The sequence below is a fragment of the Trachurus trachurus genome, assembly GCF_905171665.1.
Source record: "Trachurus trachurus genome assembly, chromosome: 7".
Lineage (NCBI taxonomy): Eukaryota > Metazoa > Chordata > Actinopteri > Carangiformes > Carangidae > Trachurus > Trachurus trachurus.
Genome location: NC_139901.1, coordinates 2,760,128 through 2,782,333, shown reverse-complemented (window position 1 = coordinate 2,782,333; position 22,206 = coordinate 2,760,128). Strand labels below are relative to the sequence as shown.

General features: G+C 41.8%; 1 protein-coding gene across 1 annotated transcript in view; it reads right to left on the bottom strand.

Annotated features, from left to right (window-relative positions):
- The window catches only part of itpr3 (inositol 1,4,5-trisphosphate receptor, type 3), a gene marked incomplete at its 5' end in the record, with an annotated part of 188,451 nt that overhangs the window by 47,857 nt on the left and 118,388 nt on the right, over nt 1–22,206 (bottom strand). Inside the window, 7 exons of the mRNA XM_083975602.1 lie at nt 248–412; nt 6,387–6,552; nt 6,657–6,711; nt 8,674–8,794; nt 9,366–9,580; nt 10,387–10,531; nt 10,630–10,774. Coding sequence (XP_083831728.1) covers nt 248–412; nt 6,387–6,552; nt 6,657–6,711; nt 8,674–8,794; nt 9,366–9,580; nt 10,387–10,531; nt 10,630–10,774 — 1,012 coding nt within the window. The remainder of the gene's footprint in view (nt 1–247; nt 413–6,386; nt 6,553–6,656; nt 6,712–8,673; nt 8,795–9,365; nt 9,581–10,386; nt 10,532–10,629; nt 10,775–22,206) is intronic.

Genomic DNA, 22,206 nt, shown 5'->3' with positions numbered 1-22,206 from the left:
AATTAAATAAACTGTACAATATGTGACTCTTGATCTAAAGGTGGTGGGTTTGATTCTCATGTTGACAGAGATCACTCCCAGCAGCGCCCCCGTGACACTCTCAAAATTTCTACGTAGAAATTGTGTAGTCTTTGAATTGCTTCACAGGCTTAAAGACAGTTCACAAATGTTAGTTTAGCCTTTCACCTTTGATATTAGTGCTATTTACAAGGATATTCATCATGAAAATCATGTTTTTACTCCTTACCTCTCCTTTCTCCTTCTTGTCCTTCTTGTCCTTCTTCCCGTCTCCTCCTGAGCTCTTCTTCTCCACCCACAGTTCAGATTTCTCCACCAGTGTCCGGAGGCGATCCAGATCAGCCTTAATCAGCTTGTAGTTTTCCACATCCTGAGATGAGATCAGCAACTGGACCTAAAGATGCAGCAAGAAATAACAGCGATGTGTTTTCAGTGAGTTTGTTAACCCTCACTTGCATTCTACTGTTTTGACCAGCAAATTTGATGAGGTGGCCCAAAATTAGCCAGTGGTAGGACATCCAGCTTATTTGAGAATGTACTGTTCAAAGAATTCAAACTTGGATTTGACAAGAATACGGAGACTGTATGAAATCAATACAACCACAATAATATATCCTAATAATAATAAAAGTATAATAAAATAAAACAACAAACCATTTGTAAAGGCAGCACTTAAACCTAAACGTTCATGGACAAATACTGTCTGTATCATTTTATTCTTTTCACTGCATTGACCAGATGTTGTTCATTCATACACATTCACTGCCTTGATAAAGAAAACTCTTTATTTGTGAATGCATTGTGCACAATGCAGAGCATTGACAGTTAGATTCAGCATCAACATTTCATTCATCTGAAAGTCTGATGCTCTACCAATCACTTTTTCATTTTGTGAAAAATTTGCCTGGATTCAAAATCTCTTGTAAATATAAATGAGTGATTAACTCTTTCACTGCCAAAGACGAGTTATCTCGTCTTAGCGAATCCAAGCGTAGTCTGCCAAAGACGAGATAACTCGTCTTAGCGTTTTTTTAACGGCAACGCCATGTTGAATGTCTTGCCCTACTCCTCTGTGAAGATCAGACTTGTATCATCAAAATAAAGTGCAGAAAAACACATTTGGATTGAGAGATATAAAAAATATGGCGTGTTTTTCCCCCCTCACGGAGCGGTGCGGGTGTCTGACTGCAGCGGCGCCGCTCCGTGACACTCTGGCCGCCGGTGAGAGCTTCGGGGGCGGCGGCGGGGCTCATGGCGGCTCGGCAGCTCGTTGAAGCTCCGTGCAGCTCCATGATACAAAGCACAAACGTCAGTAACAACAACCCCGTTGATCGCTCGTCGTTAGTCGTCAAGAGCGTTTGGAAAGTCGCCAGATTTTGCGAGAAATCACTCAGATAGCAGCTTGGAAATCCCCGATCTAGTGTGGATGAGGAGCGGACGGCGCCGGCGAACGTGACGAGGAGAGCTAAAGGTGGTGGGAGTGTCTGTTGTGAGCGTACAGAGACTGTCTGTGGCTGTGGGTTCAGGGGGCGTCAGCCAGAGCTGCTGTGTGTGTGTGTGTGTGTGTGTGTGTGTGTGTGTGTGTGTGTACAGTTAAGGTCAAAATTATTAGCCCCCATGCAACTTTTTAACATTTCCCTAAAATAATGCCCAATGTTAGCAATATTCATAAAATTTTATTTAGTAAATCATTCATCAATGATATGACCCCATTTTGGTACACTTTGGAATGTGAAATTAATATTTGGGATTTATTTATGAACAATTTGGTAAAAATTGAGATGGTCAAAATTATTAGCCCTCTATGGGATTTTTTGCTTGCTTTTTCTGCTAACTCGGTTTGAAACAACACCTGAGCAGTCAAAAAACACAAGATTTTCAAAACTTTGGAGCGCAAAATAATCAGAGATGTCAACAAGAAACCTTGGAGCTCTGCAAAGACGATTGTTGCTGAACTGGCTTCATCTGGACATGATGTTTCATGCAAGACTGTTGTGAGGGATCTTCATCGTGGTGGACTTAATGGTCATCGTCCAAGAAAAACACCTTTGCTCTCACGGCAGCACATCAAAGTCGGACTGAACTTTGCCAGAGACAATTTGAAACATTAGGGTGAGTTTTGGAAGTCTGTGCTTTGGTCTGATGAAACTACACATGAGCTGTTTGGGCATGCACCACGATGAAGAGCCCTCACAACAGTCTTGCATGAAACATCATGTCCAGATGAAGCCAGTTCAGCAACAATCGTCTTTGCAGAGCTCCAGGGTTTCTTGTTGACATCTCTGATTATTTTGCGCTCCAAAGTTTTGGAAATCTTGTGTTTTTTGACTGCTCAGGTGTGGTTTCAAACCGAGTTAGCAGAAAAAGCAAGCAAAAAATCCCATAGAGGGCTAATAATTTTGACCATCTCAATTTTTACCAAATTGTTCATAAATAAATCTTGAATATTTATTTCACATTCCAAAGTGTACCAAAATGGGGTCATATCATTGATGAATGATTTACTAAATAAAATTTTATGAATATTGCTAACATTGGGCATTATTTTAGGGAAATGTTAAAAAGTTGCATGGGGGCTAATAATTTTGACCTTAACTGTAGATGTGTGTGTGAGACAGAGAGAGTGAGTGACCGCTGCCTGCTGACCAGAGGAAGCTGGATCTGATCTAAAGCGCCGTGTTTCAGCTACAAAAACCTGTCGAACTGATCCGCGCACGCGCGCACACACACACACACACACACACACAGACACACACGCACGCACACACACACGCACACGTACATGCACACGCACACGTCACGTACGCACACACACTAAAAAAAAGGAAAGAAAAAGTTGTAACTCAAAGAAAAGAAAAAAAGAGGCTGCAGTAGTGTGTGTCAGTAGCTAAATGTTTTGTCTTTTGTCATCAAAAGTCATTTGTCAGTGTTGATTTAGTTGTTGTTTACAAGAGAACAACTGTACAGATGCTGAGGCATCATTAATGCAAAATATAAAGGAGCCAATTGTACTGGTTCACCTGAAAATTACAGCCGACACAAAAACCTCTTTTTCTCAAGATTTTGGTGCCAAAATGGCATTTTGGGCTAAACCAACCTATATTCAACCGCCAATTTCACAAGACTGGAACAAGATAGAAACAAACAGTTTTTTTTGTTGGAAACTAGAGACCATCATCTTTCCTTTGATGGGTTGAATATGTATGTAGTAACAGTACATAATATATGGTGGGTCTACGGAAATCAGTCAAAAAGCTGGAAAATGCCTGGCAAGCTGGAGGAAGCTGCTGTGAGAATGGCTGGCAGTCAAAGAGTTAACCATTCTTACAAAGATTCTGAATCGGATTTGCAAACTGGACTTGGCTCACAAGAGAGTCCACATTGCTTCATGAAGTAATGTCTGCTTTGACCTCTACTACAGTGTTTATAATGTGAACACCTACCTAAAAGACAGCGCTTCGCCTGAACAGGGACTTGAATCCTGGACCCTCAGATTAAAAGTCTGATGCTCTACCGACTGAGCTATCCAGTCTTCGATTTACTGTTTCATCTTGAGAATTATTTGCCTGAGTTCCAAATCTCTTTTGCTCTGCAAACCCAGAGTAAATGCACTCAGGATGCATGGTGTTCACAAGAGAGCCCACATTTCTACACGATCCATCAGCATGTAACGTCTGCTTTAAAGGGATAGTTCGGGTTTTTTGATATGAATCTATATGGCATCCCCATCATCAGTTACGTGCTGTGACGGTGACTTTCCCCGGACTGTGTCCCGTGAGCGGAGTTCCGGCCTGGTTTCGGTGCTGACGAATGTAGTCCGGCTAGTTGGCTGGGGTCACGAAAATAAAGCGTTTTTCTTCTCAAAACAATATGCATTCAAAAGAGTGATACATTTGCATCACAAAACCGTTGTCCACGAAAAAGTCTGACCTCGCAATCGCTTGGCGCTATTTTCTCTCCCTCCGTATCACTGCGCGCTGCCGCCTGTAGACGGCTGTGCGCGTTTCTATCAGCTGTTTCACTGAGTTTATTGCTCGGATAGTTCACATAAACATTTCTGATTATGACACAAGTGATGAAGCCATCACTTGTTTTAGCACAGAGCTAAAGGGAGAGCTTTATGAACCTGATGTGATGCTGAACTTCGTCAGATGGAGTTAGGTAAAGAGGTGGGTGATCGTTGCAGCGCAGTTCATGGTGGAAGATCAGACCGACAAACATACACAGACAGACAGCGTGCATCACCTGCACCGGACGGTGCTGCAAAAAAAGAAAGAAAAAAAAGAACGGCACTACTCTCCAGCCAGCTGACGTGCAGCTCACCTGCGGCTCACCTGCAGCTGTCAGAGGAGCCTCAGATCTTCCATCACGGACTGCGCTGCATTACTGATCATCACCCTGTCCGTCACAGCTACAGCTGTGGTCTAACTTCAGCTTGTCACTTCCCTGTCCCTCCTCTCTCTGTCTGCTCGTTTTAACTCCATCTGACGAAGTTCAGCATCACATCAGGTTCATAAAGCTCTCCCTTTAGCTCTGTGCTAAAACAAGGGATGGCTTCATGACTTGTGTCATAATCAGAAATGTTTATGTGAACTATCCGAGCAGTAAACTCCGTGAAACAGCTGATAGAAACGCGCACAGCCGTCTACAGGCGGCAGCGCGCAGTGATACGGAGGGAGAGAAAATAGCGCCAAGCGATTGCGAGGTCAGACTTTTTCGTGGACAACGGTTTTGTGATGCAAATGTATCACTCTTTTGAATGCATATTGTTTTGAGAAGAAAAACGCTTTATTTTCGTGACCCCAGCCAACTAGCCGGACTACATTCGTCAGCACCGAAACCAGGCCGGAACTCCGCTCACGGGACACAGTCCGGGGAAAGTCACCGTCACAGCACGTAACTGATGATGGGGATGCCATATAGATTCATATCAAAAAACCCGAACTATCCCTTTAAGCTCTATTACAGTGTTTAGAATATTGAACACGTAATTTAAAGATAATGCTCCGCCTGAACAGGGACTTGAACCCTGGACCCTCAGATTAAAAGTCTGATGCTCTACCGACTGAGCTACCCAGGCTTCACACAACTTTTTCATCTCATTATTAGAAGTCTGATGGAAACCCTTGGGGGGAACTGTTCAAGGCATTACTTGTGACAGAGGCTTGGAGCGCACTTTTTCCAAATTAGGGTTTAGTGCTTTTTTCCAGAGATTATAATGTTAATTAAACTGAAGTCTGCTCTACTCTCTGAGCTACACAGGTGTCATTTCTCCATTCGTCTTGAGGAAATGTAGCTACAGTTTAACAAACTTAAAAAAATTACATTTTTTTCAGTCACAGACTTGTCTTCTTGCTTGTGGGAGCCAAAGTGTGTTTTATATGCTTCTACATGCTTTTGTTTGTTTATGTTGGATATTCATATGAATGTTAATAAATAATTAATTTGACTGGATAATAAGTTAATTATAAATAGGCAGAAGGTTAGTTCAATTCATTTGATTTAATTCATGTTTATTTAAAAATATTTTTTGTAACCTTTTGTTAGAAGCCATTTTTATGTTACTGTCACTTTAAGAAAACAGGTCTTCAGCACACACATTCATTTGAGGTAGCTGAGGCTTAAAGGTGTACAGAAATGGCCGTTTGTCCTCTTTGTCGCGCCGAGTTGTCACGAGCTGCAACACGAGTTTACCCGAGTGAGGAAAACGAATTTGATTGGTCGTTATCGAGCGGGCGGGATATTCAAAGCTTGGGGCGAGCCCGAGCTCCGTGTGTGTGTGCGTGTCTCAGACGTTTGAATGACGGATGACGGATCCAATATCAGTGGCTGGTGAATCGTGTACAGGCTGACGTATAATCCGTGCGCCTGCATTATCCAATGCGAAAAAAAAAATACACACTTTCATCCCTCATTTACTCAAAAATAGAATTTTGCACAAAGTTTGGCCTACAACGTCTGAAAGATGAGTTATCACATTAATTTTATGACCCAAAGTGGGCTCAAATTCAATTTTCTTTTCTGTACACCTTTAATTAAGGACTGAGCCACACAGTTTTTTAACCGTAGTGCCTTTTCTGATGAGGAAACCTTGGTTTTGAAATAATCCTGTAACAAGATAAATTGGAAAACTTTGGAAATAAATACATCTTTGTTTAATCTTTTTACACCGGAGTCTGGTTGACGTTTTTTTCCATCCAGTGAAGGTGCACAAGTTAAGTTAACCTCGTTTAAAGCTACAACTCCCACATTGCTTAACACTCTACCAGGACACTAAGGGAGGGAGCTTTCCAAATGCACTATTCAATGAATGTAAAGCTGGCAACCTTTTTACACTCCTTGAGGTAGTGTGTATGTTTTGTGTGTACCTGTTTGAAGGTGTGCAGCACTTCCTGTCTCTGGCTGAAGTGTCTGAAGAGCAGCTGCAGGGCTCCAGATACCAGAGGAGGGTAGTCATGCATGGTGAGGTGGGTCAGCACTCGCAGAAACATACGACCGCCTTCATCATCCACCTCTAGGATACTGTTTCCCTTACTGTACACACACACACATGCACACACAATCAAAAATATATTAAACAGTGATGCAGGTTTTACACACAGTGCATGTTTTTATCGAGTAGATGCAGAATTATGTACCCGACTCCAAACATGGCCTCTGCCTGCTCTCCAATGTGCTGCAGGTTGATGGCGGCTGAGAAGGGACAAACACACAGAGGTTAACAGACACATAGGTGGCTCTGACAACTGTTAAAGAAAATATGGCTCAGTTGTAATGTGCTTGCACAGAAACCGAGAAAAGTATTATATATATATATAATACTTTTTTCTTTATATATATAGTATATATATATACATATAAGTATTATTATACTGATCCTAAGTATTAAACACTGACAGATTTTCGAGTTTATCTAAGTTCTACCTGGTGTTTCCATGTTGACTGGGACATCTGCAAGCGTTGGGAAAATTAACAACACAAAACACTGTCGGAAGTGTGTTGAAGTGGATGACACCCACAGTTCTCTACCTCTACTGTACACATGGTATTGCAAACAGCAGATTATTATGACTGTAAATTTCATAAAGGTGGATAAAGTGATCCTAAATATTAAACATTGACAGATTCTAGAGTTTATCTAAGTTCTACCTGGTGTTTCCATGTTGACTGGGACATCTGCAAGCGTTGGGAAAATTAACAAAACACAAAACACTGTCGGAAGTGTGTTGAAGTGGATGACACCCACAAGATATTTTCAAAGGTTACACAGTTCTCTACCTGTAACTGTACACATGGTATTGCAAACAGCAGATTATTATGACTGTAAATTTCATAAAGGTGGATAAAAATTGATGTTCTCAGGCACCTGTTCACTCAACCCATATGTTTTGGTCTTGTCCTATGTTAAAAGAATATTGGAGATTTTTCTAGACATTTCTAGACATTTCTAACAGAAGTACTGGAGTTGAACATTGAACCATCACCAGAGATAGCCATTTTTGGCACTCCAGGAATTAGGATTAAATTGAACCCAATAAAGAAAAATGTAATCTCTTTTTCATCTTTGATAGCTCGCCGTCGAATTCTTTTACAGTGGAAAGACCCTTTACCACCTTCAAAAGATTCCTGGCTTAAAGACCTGATGACATTTTTGAAGCTAGAGAAGGTAAAATTTACACTTCGGGGATCCACCGATAAATTCTATGAACACTGGCAACCTCTTATATCGCATTTTGAGAATATGAATTGTACATCATTAGACTAAGATACGTATTTTTCTAACTGCTTTATGTATGTGCTCATGCTGATAATGTGATCTGGATAAAAGATTTATAATTCTTTTCTTCAATTTTTTTTTTTTTTTACAATATATACATTGTTATTATTATGATTGCTATTATTATTTTCTTTTTTGTTTTTTATTTGCTTTTCTTTTTTATTTATTTATTTATTTTGTTTGTTTGTTTTGTAAATTTGTTTGGTAGTTTTGTTTGTGGGGGAGACATCGGGTGGGATGGGAGGGGGGAAAAACCCCACTTATGTATTGTTGATTTGTAAGGTGAATTCTCTGAACCAAAATTGAATAAATAAATAATTAAAAAAAAAACTGATCCTAAGTATAAACACTGACAGATTTTAGAGTTGATCTAAGTTCTACCTGGTGTTTCCATGTTGACTGGGACATCTGCAAGCGTTGGGGGAAATTAACAACACAAAACACTGTCGGAAGTGTGTTGAAGTGGATGACACCCACAGTTCTCTACCTCTACTGTACACATGGTATTGCAAACAGCAGATTATTATGACTGTAAATTTCATAAAGGTGGATAAACTGATCCTAAGTATTAAACACTGACAGATTTTTAGAGTTTATCTAAGTTCTACCTGGTGTTTCCATGTTGACTGGGACATCTGCAAGCGTTGGGGAAAATTAACAACACAAAACACTGTCGGAAGTGTGTTGAAGTGGATGACACCCACAATATATTTTCAAAGGTTACACAGTTCTCTACCTGTAACTGTACACATGGTATTGCAAACAGCAGATTATTATGAATGTAAATTTCATAAAATCTTTCATCAGTTGTGTCTCCATATTACACTGACAGCGGAAAAAAAGAAAAACGTTTCCATCGACTCTGTGTGTATCTGCACCTGCTTGCTCCATGTTAGTGGTGGCATCTGCATCCGCCATGGAATAGACATCCACAAACTCCTTCTTAAAGACAGACAGCAGGAATGAGATGCGATAGTCCAGACGCACGTTCAGGATGAACTGATGAAGAGCAGAGTCCAGTTCAATGACAGTTTAACAAATAAAATAAAACAGTAACAACTCAACTGACAGGATTTTGAGCGGGAAGTGGTGACTGCTGCTTGACAAAGGTACAAGAGGATAAAGTAGCCTACACCCTCAGTGCAGTTCTGATGGGCCATGGCTAACGAGTTAGCATGCTAACTTCAATAGTAGAGAAGATGCCAGAGAGACAGTTAGAGCTTTCAATGCTGATTACTGTACCAATAGTAAAACTTACAGTGTCAACTTAATGTGTCAACATCATTGCTAATTTACCTTCTCTAACTCTAACTCTAGCTAACAGTTTAGCCAGCATCAGGTCATACCAATCACAGTAGTAGTTAGTTATAGTGCAGTTGTGTGCAACATCATCATTTACTATAATCTTGATGCAAAAACATCATAACTGCTTGAGAAACCCTGAACATTATGATCATTATAAAAGTAGGGGGCAAAGGCTATTAGATTGCATTATATTGTACAAATGTGATTATTAGAGTGGCCGTCGAGTGAGTATTCTGTGTGAATAAACATTTTTTATAAAATGTACCTGTAATATCTCCAGTATCTTCAGCTTGGTGTCCATCACTGTCAGGTCCATTTTGTCAATACTGTCTTTTGAGCCTCTAGGTCCATCAAGTGCCATCCCTGCCCCCAGCCCTGCCCCCCGGGCACCTGAGCCTCCAAATATGGACTGCTTCCTGTTCAAGACCATGGTGGACATAATCTGACCCATCCCATGTATGGAGCGCTTCACATTCTTCCCTTCAGATGGAAAATAAAATGGAAAATGGTATATATTATATAGAGCCAATGTATATATCTCTGCTTTATTGTGTATATTGTCGCAAGAATTATTTCTGAATGTGAAAAGATATCATCATTTGTCTATTAAACTTTTTCATTTGCTGTTTAATTTTCCATGTTTGGGGGAGTTTCATACTAGCTATTTTACATTCACATCATAATAGCTCAATGCTGAGAGTTTCACATCAATTTACACCAATTTACTCAAGTAATTTGACTCAAAAACATCAAAGAATCAAAAACACACTGACAAAGTATAATTTCCAAAAAAAACACAAGAATACATTTTCAATTGTTAACTCAACAATCAAAATGAGAATGTATAGATTAAAATTGATTGTTCAAGAACAAAAAGAGTGGTGATCAGTGATTGGTTATCGTTGGGCACACACATTCACTCATCATCATCATCATCATCATCATCATTTACATATCTGCCTGGCTGGTGATTGGTCAGCTGAACCTGATGACTACCTGCCAATAGACTCTACAATCACCACTGTTCAAACTAAATATTTAACAATTTCCTACAACATATTGTATTATTCAACTGAGACATAATTAAGCAATGACATGAATCTTATTTCTGTCAAAATTATTTCATATCATCCCAATTAAACTTTCTGTCATTTTCTTTGTGGAAAATTAGCAAATCATTTATTTTTGTGGCCTCAGTAACAGTGGTTGTAAACTTAAAATGCCTTTTGAAGCACGTTTTTCAACAGTTTTTTGATTCAGTGATCATGCACTGTAGAATTACCTACCTGATCCATCATCATGGAATAATAGCCCAGCATTTCCAGGATTGGGTCTACAATCAATAATGCCCAGCAGGGTTCGGGTGAGTCTCAGCAGCTCAAAGAAACTGTAGAAACCAAAGTAGATCAAGTGTCTGGCCAAACTCACGACCTGAAGAGAACAGAAGAAATTATCACAGGAGAAAATACAAAAATGTAATATTGGAGGAAGTTGCAAAATGAAAGGTAAGAATAGGAGCAAAGACAAACCTCATATGTGAGTTTGTTTTTCTCCTCATTGTGGAATGGCAATTCATCATTCAGGACATTATTGAGATATTCCTCCATGAATGCCATAGTGTTGGAGAAACGGTTCTTCTTGTTGTCTCTGCTGTCGTCCATATTGGAGTCATAACTGAGAATGACATAAATCACAACAAATGAATGACAAAATAATACATGCTTATGAGCATAGATCTTTGACCTAGAAAACAATGATGGTGTTGGTCAATAACATCTTAAAGGGACAATGAGGAGTTTCTATTTGGTTATAGGGTTAGGGTTACATGTGGTCACATACCACATAAATATATCGTTTTGTCTCTATCGTCATTTTGTTATTATTAGTGGTGGCGGAGATGCTGGTCGAGCCGACCAGCGTTTCTTTACTTTCGGTTTCGTGGCGAGTCATGAGTATAACGCCGCTGAATCGCTGTTTATGGTCGGAACTACGACAGTGTCTGATCGTCTTCGAACCTCTGACTTTAATTATTGATGAATGAAAACATGAGTCCGTCTTGTGCCGATCAAAGTTTTTGAAAATGGTCACTTGGAATTTTGGTCATATGATGATAAAGGTGTACTGTACCAGTAACCTGACATCATCATCATCGGTAGACTTTGAAACATGAACAAGCAGGTGACCACTCCTACAACGGTTCCAAAATTGAAGGGCAGACTTGTCAACTTGCTAGTGTAGAGCAATGGGCATCTGCCACAGGGGATTAATGACACTCTTCAATGGGTTCACAAGAGAGCCCACATTTCTACACGATCCATCAGCATGTAACATCGGCTTTAAGCTCTACTATAGTATTTATAATGTGAACACATACCTTAAGGACAGTGCCACGCCTGAACAGGGACTTGAACCCTGGACCCTCAGATTTAAAAGTCTGATGCTCTACCGACTGAGCTATCCAGGCTTCATAGAGATGTTTTATCTTGTAAGAAATGCGGCTGGGTTCAAAACCTCTATGGAAACATGGACAAATATGTAACCACTCCTACAATGGTTCCGGAATTGAAGGGCAGACTTGTCAACTTGCTAGTGTAGAGCAATGGGCATCTGCCACAGGGGATTAATGAAACTCTTCAATGGGTTCACAAGAGAGCCCACATTTCTACACGATCCATCAGCATGTAACGTCTGATTTCAGCTCTACTTCAGTGTTTATAATGTGAACATGTACCTTAAAGATAGTGCCACGCCTGAACAGGGACTTGAACCCTGGACCCTCAGATTAAAAGTCTGATGCTCTACCGACTGAGCTATCCAGGCTTCATAGAGATGCTTTATCTTGTATGAAATTCGGCTGGGTTCAAAACTCTTTGAAACATGGACAAAGAGGTAACCACTCTTACAATGGTTCCGGAATTGAAGGGCAGACTTGTCAACTTGCTAGTGTAGAGCAATGGGCATTTGCCACAGGGGATTAATGAAACTCTTCAAGGACTGGGTTCACAAGAGAGCCCATATTTCTACACGATCCATCAGCATGTAACATCTGCTTTAAGCTCTACTACAGTATTTATAATGTGAACACATACCTTAAGGACAGTGCTCCGCCTGAACAGGGACTTGAACCCTGGACCCTCAGATTAAAAGTCTGATGCTCTACCGACTGAGCTATCCAGGCTTCATAGAGATGTTTTATCTTGTAAGAAATGCGGCTGGGTTCAAAACCTCTATGGAAACATGGACAAATAGGTAACCACTCCTACAATGGTTCCGGAATTGAAGGGCAGACTTGTCAACTTGCTAGTGTAGAGCAATGGGCATCTGCCACAGGGGATTAATGAAACTCTTCAATGGGTTCACAAGAGAGACCACATTTCTACACAATCCATCAGCATGTAACATCTGATTTCAGCTCTACTTCAGTGTTTATAATGTGAACACGTACCTTAAAGATAGTGCCACGCCTGAACAGGGACTTGAACCCTGGACCCTCAGATTAAAAGTCTGATGCTCTACCGACTGAGCTATCCAGGCTTCATAGAGATGTTTTATCTTGTAAGAAATGAGGCTGGGTTCAAAACCTCTATGGAAACATGGACAAATATGTAACCACTCCTACAATGGTTCCGGAATTGAAGGGCAGACTTGTCAACTTGCTAGTGTAGAGCAATGGGCATCTGCCACAGGGGATTAATGAAACTCTTCAATGGGTTCACAAGAGAGCCCACATTTCTACACGATCCATCAGCATGTAACGTCTGATTTCAGCTCTACTTCAGTGTTTATAATGTGAACATGTACCTTAAAGATAGTGCCACGCCTGAACAGGGACTTGAACCCTGGACCCTCAGATTAAAAGTCTGATGCTCTACCGACTGAGCTATCCAGGCTTCATAGAGATGTTTTATCTTGTATGAAATTCGGCTGGGTTCAAAACTCTTTGAAACATGGACAAATATGTAACCACTCTTACAATGGTTCCGGAATTGAAGGGCAGATTTGTCAACTTGCTAGTGTAGAGCAATGGGCATTTGCCACAGGGGATTAATGAAACTCTTCAAGGACTGGGTTCACAAGAGAGCCCATATTTCTACACGATCCATCAGCATGTAACATCTGCTTTAAGCTCTACTACAGTATTTATAATGTGAACACATACCTTAAGGACAGTGCTCCGCCTGAACAGGGACTTGAACCCTGGACCCTCAGATTAAAAGTCTGATGCTCTACCGACTGAGCTATCCAGGCTTCATAGAGATGTTTTATCTTGTAAGAAATTCGGCTGGGTTCAAAACCTCTTTTGAAACATGGACAAAGAGGTAACCACACCTACAATGGGTCCGGAATCGAAGGGCAGACTTGTCAACTTGCTAGTGCAGAGCAATGGGCATCTGCCACAAGGGATTAATGAAACTCTTCAAGGACTGGGTTCACAAGAGAGCCCACATTTCTACACGATCCATCAGCATCTAACGTCTGATTTCAGCTCTACTTCAGTGTTTATAATGTGAACACATACCTTAAAGATAGTGCCACGCCTGAACAGGGACTTGAACCCTGGACCCTCAGATTAAAAGTCTGATGCTCTACCGACTGAGCTATCCAGGCTTCATAGAGATGTTTTATCTTGTAAGAAATGCGGCTGGGTTCAAAACCTCTATGGAAACATGGACAAATAGGTAACCACTTCTACAATGGTTCCGGAATTGAAGGTCAGACTTGTCAACTTGCTAGTGTAGAGCAATGGGCATCTGCCACAGGGGATTAATGAAACTCTTCAATGGGTTCACAAGAGAGCCCACATTTCTACACGATCCATCAGCATGTAACGTCTGATTTCAGCTCTACTTCAGTGTTTATAATGTGAACACGTACCTTAAAGATAGTGCCACGCCTGAACAGGGACTTGAACACTGGACCCTCAGATTAAAAGTCTGATGCTCTACCGACTGAGCTATCCAGGCTTCATAGAAATGTTTTATCTTGTAAGAAATGCGGCTGGGTTCAAAACCTCTATGGAAACATGGACAAATATGTAACCACTCCTACAATGGTTCCGGAATTGAAGGGCAGACTTGTCAACTTGCTAGTGTAGAGCAATGGGCATCTGCCACAGGGGATTAATGAAACTCTTCAATGGGTTCACAAGAGAGCCCACATTTCTACACGATCCATCAGCATGTAACGTCTGATTTCAGCTCTACTTCAGTGTTTATAATGTGAACATGTACCTTAAAGATAGTGCCACGCCTGAACAGGGACTTGAACCCTGGACCCTCAGATTAAAAGTCTGATGCTCTACCGACTGAGCTATCCAGGCTTCATAGAGATGTTTTATCTTGTAAGAAATTCGGCTGGGTTCAAAACCTCTTTTGAAACATGGACAAAGAGGTAACCACACCTACAATGGGTCCGGAATCGAAGGGCAGACTTGTCAACTTGCTAGTGCAGAGCAATGGGCATCTGCCACAAGGGATTAATGAAACTCTTCAAGGACTGGGTTCACAAGAGAGCCCACATTTCTACACGATCCATCAGCATCTAACGTCTGATTTCAGCTCTACTTCAGTGTTTATAATGTGAACACATACCTTAAAGATAGTGCCACACCTGAACAGGGACTTGAACCCTGGACCCTCAGATTAAAAGTCTGATGCTCTACCGACTGAGCTATCCAGGCTTCATAGAGATGTTTTATCTTGTAAGAAATGCGGCTGGGTTCAAAACCTCTATGGAAACATGGACAAATAGGTAACCACTCCTACAATGGTTCCGGAATTGAAGGGCAGACTTGTCAACTTGCTAGTGTAGAGCAATGGGCATCTGCCACAGGGGATTAATGAAACTCTTCAATGGGTTCACAAGAGAGACCACATTTCTACACAATCCATCAGCATGTAACGTCTGATTTCAGCTCTACTTCAGTGTTTATAATGTGAACACGTACCTTAAAGATAGTGCCACGCCTGAACAGGGACTTGAACCCTGGACCCTCAGATTAAAAGTCTGATGCTCTACCGACTGAGCTATCCAGGCTTCATAGAAATGTTTTATCTTGTAAGAAATGCGGCTGGGTTCAAAACCTCTATGGAAACATGGACAAATATGTAACCACTCCTACAATGGTTCCGGAATTGAAGGGCAGACTTGTCAACTTGCTAGTGTAGAGCAATGGGCATCTGCCACAGGGGATTAATGAAACTCTTCAATGGGTTCACAAGAGAGCCCACATTTCTACATGATCCATCAGCATGTAACGTCTGATTTCAGCTCTACTTCAGTGTTTATAATGTGAACATGTACCTTAAAGATAGTGCCACGCCTGAACAGGGACTTGAACCCTGGACCCTCAGATTAAAAGTCTGATGCTCTACCGACTGAGCTATCCAGGCTTCATAGAGATGTTTTATCTTGTCTGAAATTCGGCTGGGTTCAAAACTCTTTGAAACATGGACAAAGAGTCTTACAATCTCTCTTACAATGGTTCCGGAATTGAAGGGCAGACTTGTCAACTTGCTAGTGTAGAGCAATGGGCATTTGCCACAGGGGATTAATGAAACTCTTCAAGGACTGGGTTCACAAGAGAGCCCATATTTCTACACGATCCATCAGCATGTAACATCTGCTTTAAGCTCTACTACAGTATTTATAATGTGAACACATACCTTAAGGACAGTGCTCCGCCTGAACAGGGACTTGAACCCTGGACCCTCAGATTAAAAGTCTGATGCTCTACCGACTGAGCTATCCAGGCTTCATAGAGATGTTTTATCTTGTAAGAAATGCGGCTGGGTTCAAAACCTCTATGGAAACATGGACAAATAGGTAACCACTCCTACAATGGTTCCGGAATTGAAGGGCAGACTTGTCAACTTGCTAGTGTAGAGCAATGGGCATCTGCCACAGGGGATTAATGAAACTCTTCAATGGGTTCACAAGAGAGACCACATTTCTACACAATCCATCAGCATGTAACGTCTGATTTCAGCTCTACTTCAGTGTTTATAATGTGAACACGTACCTTAAAGATAGTGCCACGCCTGAACAGGGACTTGAACCCTGGACCCTCAGATTAAAAGTCTGATGTTCTACCGACTGAGCTATCCAGGCTTCATAGAGCTGTTTTATCTTGTATGAAATTCGGCTGGGTTCAAAACTCTTTGAAACATGGACAAAGAGGTAACCACCCTTACAATGGTTCCGGAATTGAAGGGCAGACTTGTCAACTTGCTAGTGTAGAGCAATGGGCATTTGCCACAGGGGATTAATGAAACTCTTCAAGGACTGGGTTCACAAGAGAGCCCATATTTCTACACGATCCATCAGCATGTAACATCTGCTTTAAGCTCTACTACAGTATTTATAACGTGAACACATACCTTAAGGACAGTGCTCCGCCTGAACAGGGACTTGAACCCTGGACCCTCAGATTAAAAGTCTGATGCTCTACCGACTGAGCTATCCAGGCTTCATAGAGATGTTTTATCTTGTAAGAAACGCGGCTGCGTTCAAAACCTCTATGGAAACATGGACAAATAGGTAACCACTCCTACAATGGTTCCGGAATTGAAGGGCAGACTTGTCAACTTGCTAGTGTAGAGCAATGGGCATCTGCCACAGGGGATTAATGAAACTCTTCAATGGGTTCACAAGAGAGCCCACATTTCTACACGATCCATCAGCATGTAACGTCTGATTTCAGCTCTACTTCAGTGTTTATAATGTGAACACGTACCTTGAAGATAGTGCCACGCCTGAACAGGGACTTGAACCCTGGACCCTCAGATTAAAAGTCTGATGTTCTACCGACTGAGCTATCCAGGCTTCATAGAGATGTTTTATCTTGTATGAAATTCGGCTGGGTTCAAAACTCTTTGAAACATGGACAAAGAGGTAACCACTCTTACAATGGTTCCAGAATTGAAGGGCAGACTTGTCAACTTGCTAGTGTAGAGCAATGGGCATTTGCCACAGGGGATTAATGAAACTCTTCAAGGACTGGGTTCACAAGAGAGCCCATATTTCTACACGATCCATCAGCATGTAACATCTGCTTTAAGCTCTACTACAGTATTTATAATGTGAACACATACCTTAAGGACAGTGCTCCGCCTGAACAGGGACTTGAACTCTGGACCCTCAGATTAAAAGTCTGATGCTCTACCGACTGAGCTATCCAGGCTTCATAGAGATGTTTTATCTTGTAAGAAATGCGGCCGGGTTCAAAACCTCTATGGAAACATGGACAAATAGGTAACCACTCCTACAATGGTTCCGGAATTGAAGGGCAGACTTGTCAACTTGCTAGTGTAGAGCAATGGGCATCTGCCACAGGGGATTAATGAAACTCTTCAATGGGTTCACAAGAGAGACCACATTTCTACACAATCCATCAGCATGTAACGTCTGATTTCAGCTCTACTTCAGTGTTTATAATGTGAACACGTACCTTAAACATAGTGCCACGCCTGAACAGGGACTTGAACCCTGGACCCTCAGATTAAAAGTCTGATGCTCTACCGACTGAGCTATCCAGGCTTCATAGAGATGTTTTTTCTTGTATGAAATTCGGCTGGGTTCAAAACTCTTTGAAACATGGACAAAGAGGTAACCACTCTTACAATGGTTCCGGAATTGAAGGGCAGACTTGTCAACTTGCTAGTGTAGAGCAATGGGCATTTGCCACAGGGGATTAATGAAACTCTTTAAGGACTGGGTTCACAAGAGAGCCCATATTTCTACACGATCCATCAGCATGTAACATCTGCTTTAAGCTCTACTACAGTATTTATAATGTGAACACATACCTTAAGGACAGTGCTCCGCCTGAACAGGGACTTGAACCCTGGACCCTCAGATTAAAAGTCTGATGCTCTACCGACTGAGCTATCCAGGCTTCATAGAGATGTTTTATCTTGTAAGAAATGCGGCTGGGTTCAAAACCTCTATGGAAACATGGACAAATAGGTAACCACTCCTACAATGGTTCCGGAATTGAAGGGCAGACTTGTCAACTTGCTAGTGTAGAGCAATGGGCATCTGCCACAGGGGATTAATGAAACTCTTCAATGGATTCACAAGAGAGCCCACATTTCTACACGATCCATCAGCATGTAACGTCTGATTTCAGCTCTACTTCAGTGTTTATAATGTGAACACGTACCTTAAAGATAGTGCCACGCCTGAACAGGGACTTGAACCCTGGACCCTCAAATTAAAAGTCTGATGCTCTACCGACTGAGCTATCCAGGCTTCATAGAGATGTTTTATCTTGTAAGAAATTCGGCTGGGTTCAAAACCTCTTTTGAAACATGGACAAAGAGGTAACCACACCTACAATGGGTCCGGAATTGAAGGGCAGACTTGTCAACTTGCTAGTGCAGAGCAATGGGCATCTGCCACAAGGGATTAATGAAACTCTTCAAGGACTGGGTTCACAAGAGAGCCCACATTTCTACACGATCCATCAGCATGTAACGTCTGATTTCAGCTCTACTTCAGTGTTTATAATGTGAACACATACCTTAAGGACAGTGCTCCGCCTGAACAGGGACTTGAACCCTGGACCCTCAGATTAAAAGTCTGATGCTCTACCGACTGAGCTAGCCAGGCTTCATAGAGATATTTTATCTTGTAAGAAATTCGGCTGGGTTCAAAACTCCTTTTGAAACATGGACAAAGAGGTAACCACACCTACAATGGGTCCGGAATTGAAGGGCAGACTTGTCAACTTGCTAGTGTAGAGCAATGGGCATCTGCCACAGGGGATTAATGAAACTCTTCAAGGACTGGGTTCACAAGAGAGCCCACATTTCTACACGATCCATCAGCATGTAACATCTGCTTTAAGCTCTACTACAGTATGTATAATGTGAACATGTACCTCAAAGACAGTGCCACGCCTGAACAGGGACTTGAACCCTGGACCCTCAGATTAAAAGTCTGATGCTCTACCGACTGAGCTATCCAGGCTTCATAGAGATGGTTTATCTTGTATGAAATTCGGCTGGGTTCAAAACTCTTTGAAACATGGACAAAGAGGTAACCACTCTTACAATGGTTCCGGAATTGAAGGTCAGACTTGTCAACTTGCTAGTGTAGAGCAATGGGCATTTGCCACAGGGGATTAATGAAACTCTTCAAGGACTGGGTTCACAAGAGAGCCCATATTTCTACACGATCCATCAGCATGTAACATCTGCTTTAAGCTCTACTACAGTATTTATAATGTGAACACATACCTTAAGGACAGTGCTCCGCCTGAACAGGGACTTGAACCCTGGACCCTCAGATTAAAAGTCTGATGCTCTACCGACTGAGCTATCCAGGCTTCATAGAGATGTTTTATCTTGTAAGAAATGCGGCTGGGTTCAAAACCTCTATGGAAACATGGACAAATAGGTAACCACTCCTACAATGGTTCCGGAATTGAAGGGCAGACTTGTCAACTTGCTAGTGTAGAGCAATGGGCATCTGCCACAGGGGATTAATGAAACTCTTCAATGGGTTCACAAGAGAGACCACATTTCTACACAATCCATCAGCATGTAACGTCTGATTTCAGCTCTACTTCAGTGTTTATAATGTGAACACATACCTTAAGGACAGTGCTCCGCCTGAACAGGGACTTGAACCCTGGACCCTCAGATTAAAAGTCTGATGCTCTACCGACTGAGCTAGCCAGGCTTCATAGAGATATTTTATCTTGTAAGAAATTCGGCTGGGTTCAAAACTCCTTTTGAAACATGGACAAAGAGGTAACCACACCTACAATGGGTCCGGAATTGAAGGGCAGACTTGTCAACTTGCTAGTGTAGAGCAATGGGCATCTGCCACAGGGGATTAATGAAACTCTTCAAGGACTGGGTTCACAAGAGAGCCCACATTTCTACACGATCCATCAGCATGTAACATCTGCTTTAAGCTCTACTACAGTATGTATAATGTGAACATGTACCTCAAAGACAGTGCCACGCCTGAACAGGGACTTGAACCCTGGACCCTCAGATTAAAAGTCTGATGCTCTACCGACTGAGCTATCCAGGCTTCATAGAGATGGTTTATCTTGTATGAAATTCGGCTGGGTTCAAAACTCTTTGAAACATGGACAAAGAGGTAACCACTCTTACAATGGTTCCGGAATTGAAGGTCAGACTTGTCAACTTGCTAGTGTAGAGCAATGGGCATTTGCCACAGGGGATTAATGAAACTCTTCAAGGACTGGGTTCACAAGAGAGCCCATATTTCTACACGATCCATCAGCATGTAACATCTGCTTTAAGCTCTACTACAGTATTTATAATGTGAACACATACCTTAAGGACAGTGCTCCGCCTGAACAGGGACTTGAACCCTGGACCCTCAGATTAAAAGTCTGATGCTCTACCGACTGAGCTATCCAGGCTTCATAGAGATGTTTTATCTTGTAAGAAATGCGGCTGGGTTCAAAACCTCTATGGAAACATGGACAAATAGGTAACCACTCCTACAATGGTTCCGGAATTGAAGGGCAGACTTGTCAACTTGCTAGTGTAGAGCAATGGGCATCTGCCACAGGGGATTAATGAAACTCTTCAATGGGTTCACAAGAGAGACCACATTTCTACACAATCCATCAGCATGTAACATCTGATTTCAGCTCTACTTCAGTGTTTATAATGTGAACACGTACCTTAAAGATAGTGCCACGCCTGAACAGGGACTTGAACCCTGGACCCTCAGATTAAAAGTCTGATGCTCTACCGACTGAGCTATCCAGGCTTCATAGAGATGTTTTATCTTGTAAGAAATGAGGCTGGGTTCAAAACCTCTATGGAAACATGGACAAATATGTAACCACTCCTACAATGGTTCCGGAATTGAAGGGCAGACTTGTCAACTTGCTAGTGTAGAGCAATGGGCATCTGCCACAGGGGATTAATGAAACTCTTCAATGGGTTCACAAGAGAGCCCACATTTCTACACGATCCATCAGCATGTAACGTCTGATTTCAGCTCTACTTCAGTGTTTATAATGTGAACATGTACCTTAAAGATAGTGCCACGCCTGAACAGGGACTTGAACCCTGGACCCTCAGATTAAAAGTCTGATGCTCTACCGACTGAGCTATCCAGGCTTCATAGAGATGTTTTATCTTGTATGAAATTCGGCTGGGTTCAAAACTCTTTGAAACATGGACAAAGAGGTAACCACTCTTACAATGGTTCCGGAATTGAAGGGCAGATTTGTCAACTTGCTAGTGTAGAGCAATGGGCATTTGCCACAGGGGATTAATGAAACTCTTCAAGGACTGGGTTCACAAGAGAGCCCATATTTCTACACGATCCATCAGCATGTAACATCTGCTTTAAGCTCTACTACAGTATTTATAATGTGAACACATACCTTAAGGACAGTGCTCCGCCTGAACAGGGACTTGAACCCTGGACCCTCAGATTAAAAGTCTGATGCTCTACCGACTGAGCTATCCAGGCTTCATAGAGATGTTTTATCTTGTAAGAAATTCGGCTGGGTTCAAAACCTCTTTTGAAACATGGACAAAGAGGTAACCACACCTACAATGGGTCCGGAATCGAAGGGCAGACTTGTCAACTTGCTAGTGCAGAGCAATGGGCATCTGCCACAAGGGATTAATGAAACTCTTCAAGGACTGGGTTCACAAGAGAGCCCACATTTCTACACGATCCATCAGCATCTAACGTCTGATTTCAGCTCTACTTCAGTGTTTATAATGTGAACACATACCTTAAAGATAGTGCCACGCCTGAACAGGGACTTGAACCCTGGACCCTCAGATTAAAAGTCTGATGCTCTACCGACTGAGCTATCCAGGCTTCATAGAGATGTTTTATCTTGTAAGAAATGCGGCTGGGTTCAAAACCTCTATGGAAACATGGACAAATAGGTAACCACTTCTACAATGGTTCCGGAATTGAAGGTCAGACTTGTCAACTTGCTAGTGTAGAGCAATGGGCATCTGCCACAGGGGATTAATGAAACTCTTCAATGGGTTCACAAGAGAGCCCACATTTCTACACGATCCATCAGCATGTAACGTCTGATTTCAGCTCTACTTCAGTGTTTATAATGTGAACACGTACCTTAA